This window comes from Triturus cristatus, chromosome 9 (assembly GCF_964204655.1).
Source record: "Triturus cristatus chromosome 9, aTriCri1.1, whole genome shotgun sequence".
NCBI classification, from domain to species: domain Eukaryota; kingdom Metazoa; phylum Chordata; class Amphibia; order Caudata; family Salamandridae; genus Triturus; species Triturus cristatus.
The window spans coordinates 849,347,687-849,358,619 of NC_140592.1; the positions used below are offsets into that span (position 1 = coordinate 849,347,687).

General features: G+C 41.7%; 1 protein-coding gene across 1 annotated transcript; it reads left to right on the forward strand.

Annotated features, from left to right (window-relative positions):
* The first annotated feature begins 1,102 nt into the window (after window positions 1–1,102).
* Window positions 1,103–10,195, forward strand: LOC146798951 (uncharacterized). The gene is made up of 3 exons (XM_085626319.1): window positions 1,103–1,212; window positions 5,368–5,469; window positions 9,868–10,195. The coding sequence occupies exons 1-3, from the start codon at window positions 1,153–1,155 to the stop codon at window positions 10,087–10,089; spliced, it is 384 nt and encodes a 127-aa protein (XP_085482445.1). The 5' UTR covers window positions 1,103–1,152; the 3' UTR covers window positions 10,090–10,195.
* Window positions 10,196–10,933: the final 738 nt, after the last annotated feature.

Below are 10,933 nucleotides of genomic sequence, written 5' to 3' on the forward strand. Positions count from 1 at the left end.
TCCTCTCAAAATCCTGTCCTGGATACTATTTTAGATGAGGTGAGGGGTCTTAAATCTTTTATGGCCACTACTAATGAGAAGCTACAATTAATTGAGGATAGGTGGATTTCTATGGAAGCTAAGGTGTTTGATATGGAGCAACGTATTAGTGATATCCAGGATATCTCCACTAAAATTCCAAGTATGGAACAAGAAATTCAACGCCTTAAACTTCACACCGAGGATTTGGAAAATTGCAATCGGCGTAACAACCTACGCCTTTATGGCTTGCCAGAAAATTTGGAGGGTCCTGATTTACTTCTTTTGTTGAGGAAATTTTTGACTGAACTTTTAAATATTGCCCCGGAACCTGCTTTGAACATTCAGCGCGCACACAGACTTGGTCGTTTCCAGCCTAATGCTTCTAAGCCTAGAGGCATCATCATGCTGTTTTTGGAATTCACGGACCTAATGCGTGTTCTTTCAGCTGCCAGAGTGAAGCGTCATCTCACTTGGTCCGGTCATAACATCTTTATTTCACAGGACGTATCTAATGCTACCAATGCGAGAAGGAAGGAATTTCTGGCACTTCGCCCTCTCATGAGACAATTGAATATTCGCTATGGCATTCTTCATCCGTGTCTGTGTAAAATCACTCATGATGGTTCCACTCGGTCTTTTGATGACCCTCTTAAACTGAAGTCTTTTCTTCAAAACCTGTCTTCACGTTCTACATCTGGCTCTTCTTCATCTACTTAATCTCTTTGTGTCCTTTTGTTCTACCTTTTAATGCGGCTGTTTCTTAGTGTTATACTTTTATCCTTTTTTTTTTCTCTGTCGCTTCGTCTCTTGTTGGTGCTGTTATGCCCCATGCATCTGTCTTTATCGTTGTTTCTCTTTAGATCTGGATATCTTTCCTTGATATATCTTCTTATTCTTCTTTCTCTATTCTCTATTTTTTTTTCCTTTGCCTTTTCACTATTTCCATCAGTATGTCCTATTAATATTTTGACAATGTTTTGTTTATTGCGCATGTTTTTTAGAATTGTGTTCTATCCTATTGTATTCTCATGTTCCCAATCTTGTTTTGATCAATTTTGGTGTCTCTTTTTTTTAGATGTCTTCCTGAAGTGTATCATCTTATTCCGTATTGTTCCCCTCCGTTCCCTCAATATGTGTAATTTTGTTACGTGGAATGTTCGTGGTCTGGGCAACCCCGTCAAAAGACAAAAGGTACTTTCCCATTTATCCAAATTAAATTCTCAGGTATCTTTCATTCAAGAAACACATTGTACTGAAGCGGAATCACTTAAGCTAAAAAGACAATGGGTAGGCTAAGTTGTGTACTCTCCTGCTTCCAGTAAAAAAGGTGTTTTTGCTATATTGTTTCATAAATCTTTATCTGTGCAAATTGTTTCTACACAAAATGATGCAGAGGGACGATGGGTAATGGCCAGGACGATTATACAAAGCAAGGATTTGATTTTATTGAATATTTATGGCCCGGTTAAGCCTGACCCCAAATTCTGGCAAGATATCAAGGTTTTACTCTCCTCCTTTGATTGCCCCAATATTGTTATTGCTGGTGATTTTAACCAATGGTTAGATCCATTTTCAGATAGACAATCTCAGTCTAAGTTTCATCCTGACAGATCCCATAAAGCCTTTCAGTCGGCCATTGCCTCTCGCCCTCTATTTGATGTTTGGAAGACATGTAATCCAGATTCTCTTGAATTTACGTTTTTTTCCAGTGTTCACCATACACGTTCTAGAATTGATTATATTCTGGTTAGTAAATCCATGCTCCCATCTATTCAATCTGCGGAGATTGGGTCAATTTTTATTTCAGATCATGCACCAGTCCTTTCTGTTTTAGACCTGTCATTAACCTCCCAAAAATGTTCTCGTTGGAAACTTAATAATGTTTTATTGTCGGACTCTACTTTTGTAAAAGAAGCTAACTCCTTTGCTGAAGAATTTTTTATGTTCAATGATCCCCTAGCAACCTCTGTTTCCAATAATTGGGATGCTTTTAAGGCCTCATTTGAGCATTTACTATTTCTTATGTCTCTAGGAAAAGGAAAAATTCTCGGAATGAATACTTAGCTTTGCTACAACAGCTTAAGATACTGGAGCATAACTATTTTACCTCTAAATCACCTTTGGTACTTCACGACCTCATTAAGGCCAAGTCCGAGCTTAATAAACTGGCGACAGTGGAAGCCTGTAATATTCTCCTCAAAATTAAATCCAAATACCATGGTGGCCAGAATAAGGCTGGTAAGATGTTAGCTACTTATTTAAAAATCAAATCTGAACGTAGAAATATTGGCCCTATTTTAAATGAATCCACTAAACGCCTAGTGTCCTCAGAAGATGATATTGCTAATATTTTTCATGACTATTATGAGGCCCTTTATTCTGATGATACGAATCCCTCCGACCAAAATTTTGATACCTTTTTTTCGGGCCTTCCTTCTCCCCCTTCGTTGCCATATGAATTTGATGCCTTGGAGGGTGCAATTACCGTTCCAGAAATTAATAATGCCATTAATTCCCTAAAAAAATCAAAGGCTCCAGGACCGGATGGTTTTTCGGTCGAATTTTATTCCACCTTTGCATCGATCTGTGTCCCTAAACTTATGACGCTGTTTAATTCCTTTATTAGTGAGGCTAAGGCTTCTGGATCCTTTATGGATGCCTTAATAATTATTATCCCTAAACCTGATAAGGATCATTCACTATGTAAAAATTACCGCCCTATTTCATTGGTTAATTATGACTGTAAGATATTCGCAAAGATTCTTGCTACCCGTCTTGAGAGTCTGCTCCCACTATTGGTTAAGACTGATCAAGTTGGTTTTATTAAGGGTAGATTAGCAGCAGATAATGCTCGAATGTTTGCGAATATTATTTCGCTTGCACAGAAATTTAAGTCTCCTCTTGCAGCGTTATCCTTAGATGCCGAAAAGGCCTTTGACCGTATTAATTGGCAATTTATGTTTAGAACCCTTCAATGGTTTGGATTTGGTCCAACTTTTATTTCTTATAATAAATTATTGTACTCCTGTCCCCGAGCCAGTATTTTTGTAAATAACCACTTTTCTAAATCCTTTCTATTAGCTCGTGGGACTCGTCAAGGCTGCCCTCTCTCCCCCTTGTTATTTGTCCTTTGCCTTGAACCCTTCCTTGAGCGTATTCAGGTTAATGCTCACATTTCTGGCTTTCTATACAACTCAGTTGAAATTAAATTATCAGCTTATGCGGATGATATATTGAGCTATATGTCCAATCCTCTCACATCCCTTCCTTCCTTTATGGATGAGGTTCGACTATATTCCAGCATTTCGGGGTATAAACTAAACCTCTCTAAAACAGAAGTACTGCCCTTGAACTCATTATGCTCTCAGTATATGTTTCATGATTCTAATTTTACTTGGTGCCCAACAAAAATTAAATAGCTCGGTATTTGGTTCTCTGCATCCATACCTGCCACAATAAAGTCTACATTTGCAACATTAATTACTAAAATTCAGTCGCTGTTACTCTCATGGTCCCCGTTGTTTCTTTCTTGGTGGGGCAGGTTAGACACTATAAAAATAATGATTGTCCCTCATGTACTTTACACATTGTCTATGTTGCCCTTTCGCATTCCTCTTAGGTATTTTTTGCAAGTCAATTCTATTTGTATAAAATTTTTATGGAATAAGAAACACCCTCGTATTGCCCTTACCAAACTCCAGCGGCCGAAATCCGAAGGTGGAGTACGCTTTCCTGATTTTAAGGCTTACCACTCAGCCTTTCTTATCAAACAATCCTTCGCTTTATCCTTCGATTTTGCGAATACTCCTATTCCCAGATGGATTGTTTTTGAACGATCCTCCCTAAAGGATTTTTCTTTTCAAAATGTGATTTACATGTCCAATTCTACTTTTATTTCTAATAATCCGATTATAAAATATTCCCAAAATTTGCTATATAATACGTTTACTAAAGGTCTAACTCCTTTTCAATGTTTTCTTTTTTCCACGATTTGGTATAATAAGTTTCTTTGATACAAAGGCAAATCATTCTACTACAAACACTGGAAGGAGAAGGGTATTATTTTCGTACACCAATTAATCCTTCAGCATTCTATTATTCCCTTCCTTGATCTGCAAACACGATTTCAGCTACCTGACACATACCGTGCTGAATATCTCTTCATTTCAGCCGCCTTACAATCACAATTATCTTCCTTTGATGTACCTATATCAATGCCTTCCCTTACACCTCCCTCACCCCTTTATAGTATATTTTCTTTGCATATACCTAAAGCGGCCCTTGTCTATAAATTGTTGTTATCTCACTCAACCGAGCGGCCTAAATCTACCACTGAACTTGCTTGGGAATTAGACCTATCCCTTTCCTTCTCTATTGCTGTATGGGACAAACTATGGTCTAAGTTATTTAATGTTTCTGCTGCTGCTCGTATAACTCAATCCTTGTATTTTATTTACAATAGAGCTCTTATTACTCCTGTTTGTATATCCAAGTTTTCCCCCACCTCGTCTCCACTATGCTGGTCTTGTTCTAATTATACTGGCACTTTGAGACACCTTCTTTATGATTGTTCCAATGTTATGAAGTTTTGGGAGTCGGTTTGGGCAAAATTCATGAACATCTTTAAGTGTAATTTGAGTTTATCATTTCATAATGTTATGCTTGGCTCCTCATCACCTGAATTGGATGATTCCACTCCTATTTCTTTATTGTTTGATCTTTTTATTGCATTAGCATTCAAAGTTATTTTATCTTCATGGAAAGTTACTTCGAAAATTTCATTATTAACGTGGTGGAATTTTATATGTGATGAACATCGCATTGCTTCTGTCTCCTCTTCTCTCCTCTCACAAAAAATCAAATCTGATCTTCTCTGGTTACCATTTACTTCTTATCTTTCTTCATGCGCTCATCCTCCCTAACTTTGATCTTTCTTCTTCTATCTGGTTGCTTACATAGTCTTAGGACATTTCTCATCTTCTCTACTCCTTAATTTCGTTCTTCATCTCTTTCCTCCTTATCTTTTGCTCTTTTCCTTCTTATCTTTTCTTTTCTCTATCCTTACTATTTTGAACTTTTGCTCTTATTACTTGATTTTTATACTATGTAGGTACAATTTTTGAAATCCTGATTGATGGTTTTCCTCTGTATTTTTGTGTTTTATTTCTTTCTGAAAACTTAATTAAATTCTTAAACAAAAAAAAATGAATGATAGTACTATAGGCGATCTGAACTAGAAAAGTTCAGTGTTACATTGCTTGCCTTTCCCTGTTAAAATATTTTTGCGGAGATTATTAACTGTACCATTATTGTTTTTAATTTTCTTTTCTTTATTTCTTACATCAGCATCCATGGGCTACAAGAGGGCTGGGCCTTAAACCACAGAGGCGGGTGAGGGAACTGGGGGTGCATCCACAAGTGCCACGGCAGATGGCTCTGCAGGCCCCAGTAAGTCCTCCTGTTAATATTTGTATTATTTCTCTATCGTTTTCCGCTCCACATTTAGAATTATTTTTCCTTTTTTTACTGTGCCTGTCTGCTGATTTTTTCCAACTCTTCTTCGTTCTATCTGTTTCCTAAATTCTTCATATCCCTGCCTTTTCCCATTTACTTAATTTCTATATTTCAAGTTTCTGTACTTGACTTCAAACTGTCTGTACTAGTCTGTCTGTAGCTTCCTTTCTTGTCAGCAAGCTTTCCTCTTCCCTTGTATATCTTGTGAACTGGTACTGTAAGACTCAGAAAACCCATTTTAGGTCAGGTACTCTACTGTGAAGATTGCATGCCCAAGTAAGGTATTCTACACATGATTGTTGAGAAGGCTTTCTTTCTCTTGCTTATGCTCAAACAGTAAAACAAGATTGGCTATGGTCATGGTGCACCGCCCTAGCGTTTTGTATGTATTATTATCATATTATACTAGCAGTTGATGGCAGTACAGCATGGATGGAAGTTTGAGGATGGCCCCATTGCATTTGCCAACCAAGACCACATGTCCTTCATTGACCAATTACCCCCCCTTCATTGCACTTTAGATTCATCATAGCTCTGCCCCTCCATTACAAAATGTTTTTTATTAGCTTGACTACCTGGCTTTTCACACATTGCTAACCAAGAAAATGCTCAACGTGATATTTTGATAGAAGATACTGTAACCGAACTGTAGAGATTTATTGTGGTTATATTTTGCAAAAAAAATAATAATAATAGGGAGAGTCGTATCTGGCATCTAAACTGTCTAATATTTTTGTAGCTGCACAGACCACCAGTGCCAGGGCCGGCAGCGAGAGCGCCAGTGGAGCAGACACAACAGTGGTGGTTGAAGGGGGGGTGTCCCAGAGGCGACAGAGACAGGTGGTGGAAAGTCACATTACTGGCTTATTGACAATTAGAAATATACTCACTACAAGGGCGTTGACTTGTGAACACCCCGCTTTAGCAGATACAGCACGAGTTGGGTAGGTAATGGCCTCTTCCATCTGCAGCTTATCAGACAAATGTTCATAATGAACTTTAACAATGATGGGTTGATGGAAAAGTAAAAAAAGAATGGAAGGAGAAAGGATGGGTGAAATATAATATGAATGAGAGGATGCATGGGTGAAAGGATGCATATAGGTGGGTGATAGTATGCATGGGTGGGCAAAGGATGGATGAAAGGGTGTACAGGTGAAAGGATGCCTGCCAGGGTGGGTGAAAGGGTATGGGCTAAATATGCCTGCCTAGGTGGGTATAAGGACTGCTCGAGTGAGTTAATGCAGGATGGGTGAATGAGTGAGAGGGTAAAAGGATGCTTAGGTGGGTAAATTGACGTTGGTGAAAGGTTCTTTATGAGCCATGTTTGGATGGATGGATATATATGGATAGGTGTTTTCAATGGTGAAAGACTGGATGAGAGAATGTCAAGTTCTAATGGCATGTATCAGCAGAGTGAAGAATACTAGAACAGTGGAATGAAGAATCAATAATTGGTTGGATCAAGAAACAAGCAAGCTCTTCTGGATAGGGATGTGCTCACCTACTTCACTTGCTTGGAATGGTTTATCAAAGCTTTGATTCAAAGGGTTGGGGTGGTATTTCTGTCTACTTAATTGACTCACAGTATGTTTTAAGTAAGGCAGATATTATGTATCCCACCCATCATCAATAATCACCTCCTTCCCAACCCATGGCATTTCGCCAGTGCCACCCTTGATGACCTAACTGCTGCATGGTTAATTTCTGTACTGCAATGTTGGCTGTGCAATGCGCGACTGCTTCAGTTAATGTGGCAGTTACAAAGTTTTCAATGCATGGAAATGCAAAAACAAAGTGCGTTTCCCTATCCTCCCAGTGTCTACTCAGTCACTTCCTAGTAATTCACTCCTTTACTCTTTCCTAAATTCTGTCCCAGCCTTCTTAAAAATTTGCAAAATCCATTCTTAGTATGTGCCACATTTTTCTAGCCAAGTGATATTGTTTCATCATAGCTTCCATAACTAATTTATGCCTGTTCAAATGTTTCCCTTTCAACATTTGTCAAACACACTGACTCACTAGCCAAAGTTCAGGCACATGATGATGATCAGTGACACCTCACTAATCTGTAGTAAAACGTCTACTTGCCTAGCCTAATCCCTCTAATTTACCCTGTCAATCAATCACAGCATTTAAATAGAGCGCTACTCACCCGGAGGGTCTCAAGGCGTTTGGGGAGGGGGGGTCCGCTACTGCTCGAACAGCCAGGTCTTGAGCTGCTTCCTGAAGGCGAGGTGGTCTTGGGTCAGGCGGAGGTGGGTCGGGAGGGAGTTCCACGTCTTGGCGGCGAGGTAGGAGAAGGATCTTCCTCCTGTGGTGGCTCTTCAGATGCGGGGGACGGCGGCGAGGGCGTGGTTGGTTGATCGAAGCTGGCGTGTGGGAGTGTAGAAGTTGAGGCGGCTGTTGAGGTATCTTGGGCCTTGGTTGTGTAGGGCTTTGTGTGCATGGGTGAGGAGTTGGAACGTGATTCTCTTGTTGACCGGGAGCCAGTGCAGGTCTCTCAGGTGTCCGGAGATGTGGCTGTGTCGGGGGATGTCCAGGATGAGTCTTGCTGAGGCGTTCTGGATTCGCTGGAGTCTCTTCTGGAGTCTGGCAGTGGTTCCGGCGTAGAGGGAGTTGCCGTAGTCCAGTCGGCTGGTGACGAGGGCCTGGGTGACCGTCTTCCTGGTCTCGGTGGGGATCCACCGGAAGATCTTACGTAGCATGCGCAGGATGTTGAAGCATGACGAGGAGACGGTGTTGACTTGTCTGGTCATGGAGAGGGAGGAGTCCAGGATGAAGCACAGGTTGCGTGCGTGGTCTGTTGGTTTGGGTGCGCTGCCCAGGGCGGGGGGCCACCAGGAGTCGTCCCAAGCGGAGGGCGAAGATCCCAGGATGAGGACTTCCGTCTTGTCTGAGTTCAGTTTCAGGCGGCTGTTCTTCATCCACTCGGCTACGTCTTTCATCCCCTCATGTAGGCTGGCTCTGGCGGTGGCGGGGTCGTTGGTGAGGGAGAGGATCAGCTGGGTGTCATCGGCGTAAGAGATGATGTTGAGGTTGTGTTGGCATGCGATGGCCACAAGGGGGCTCATGTAGACATTGAAGAGGGTGGGGCTGAGCGAGGAGCCTTGAGGAACGCCGCAGATGACTTTGGTAGCTTCTGATCTGAAGGGGGGGAGGCGGACTCTCTGAGTCCTTCCGGCGAGGAAGGAGATGATCCATTCTAGTGCCTTCTCTCGGATTCCGACTTTGCTGAGGCGCTGCTCTAGGGTGCGGTGGCAGACAGTGTCGAAAGCCACGGAAAGGTCCAGGAGGATGAGGGCCGCTGTTTCCCAGTTGTCGAGCAGGGCTCGGATGTCATCAGTGGCAGCGATTAGGGCGGTCTCGGTGCTGTGGTTGGCCCGGAAGCCGGACTGCGAGTGGTCGAGGGATCCATTTGTCTCGAGAAAGGCGGCCAGCTGCTTGTTGACGGTCTTCTCGATGACTTTGGCTGGAAACGGGAGGAGCGAGAGTAGAGTAAGTGACGATTCCTTTCCTTATGGCAAAGTAAATGCATTTGTTGGAAAAATTATAATAAGGGTGGTGGAGGGTGAAGTCAAGGCGTAAAGTAGGACTAAGTAAGTGCCTTAGCTTTTGTGGATGGGGTAGTCTGTGATGGACATCCCAAATACAATTTATATCCCTTTCCTTAATCCTTTTCCTGTATTTCTGTGCATCACTTTTCCCACCGTCTACCTACAGCAGACAGGATATCCACATGATTTTATATGTGATGTGTATCATTCATTATTATTCATCTGCCTTGTAGTCAAGGTAAATTTGAAAGGCATCTTGGAGAAGAGCAAGGCCATTGGGATAAGATAATTGTCTGTCACAGCTATCCTAGCTGCAGAATGCAGAGAGTATCAAAGTGCGACTAACGAGTATGACTAGGGCACCAGCTAGCATGCCTACATTAATTTAGCATAACAAGAGAATACTTGTACATAATGCCTTACTTATTAATGAGAGGTAATTCATGTGCACTTTTTCTCACTAAGCATCAGTTTAGTTTTACTAGGAAATCCTTCATAAGAAAAAAACAAAAGTATTTTTAAACTGGTGTGCTGTTAATTCTGCCTTAATTCCTCTCAGATAGTTAGTGCATTTGTCATTTGCTTTTAGTTTTATATGAGGCATGTGTTGGCAATGGCTGTGACTCTAATCACATCAAATTGAATGGCCCTGGAGGATCAGCAGTGTACTGCTACTGAGCCACACCATAATTTTAAACAAGTGTTTTGCATAGACTATTGTTTACAATTTGTCTTTTTTGATATAGCTACTTCTTTTGGTCATCTATCTCGGCAGGATGTAGCAGCCCAGCTGTGGCAGCAGGAGCTGGAGTCAATACGGGAAGAGTACCAGCAGCTGGTGCCCCAGGGGCAAGAGGAGGGAGCTGTCCAGGGCCCCAGGCAGCTGCCAGCACCTCCAACCTCTCAGCAACAACACCAGCACTGCAGTCCGCTGGCAGCTGCCCGCCATTGTTCCTCGCAATTTCAGACCACACCTTCCAAAGCTGTGTCCTGCTGAGGCTGTCTCGCAGGAAAGCGAGGCAGGCATGGATGGAGGAGCACCTCAGACAGCTCTTGGCCTGCAGTTTCTAGTGCTCTCTTCTTTATGCCCTTTTTTAACATTTGGTTTGGTGGGTGGAACTTGTGGGTGGAGAGGGTGGGAATGATGGGAGTTGGGACTGGGACAGTTTGTACTCTAGTTTTTTGTTGGACATTTTGGATGTTGGTTGGGGATGAGGAGATTTGTTTGAGGAGAGGTGTGGGCGAGTTGTTGTCCAAGGAGTGCAGCCTGTTTTTAAAATCTGCTCATAGTGTAGAGCAATTAGTTATGTGGCATCCTTGTCCTAATACTCTACTAGTCTCTGCAGTCTGCAATTATATTGACCACTAACGGGGAGAGGGCAATCGCCTTATTGCCTACAACAGCGCTCAATAGCACTCTTACTTGAATAGATGAAGCAAGTGCTGCATGGTTTCCCAAGGCACCATCTTATGGTGGTGGTAGTAGTAGCAGGCTAGCGCACTAACAGTGAAGGAATCAAAAGAGAGAGTTCTACTCCCACCTAGGGGAACTCCAACTGTAGGATTAATCGGAAGGATTATTCATCGCAAGCAACTAAATTCAAATAAAAACAGTGAGTTAGTAGGTTTTATATTATTATATCATAGCTTTACCAACAATTGACACCAGACTATTACACAACAAAAAGAATACCTGATAGTGAAAATATAACAAAAATAGCAATAGTAAATTATTCAGAGCAATGGCGAGCTAGTGTTTCAATTAAAACTAAAGTTACGAAATACTTGTATCATAAAGTGGACTCAACGTCTGGAATGGACAAGGTTAAGCATTTACGCAA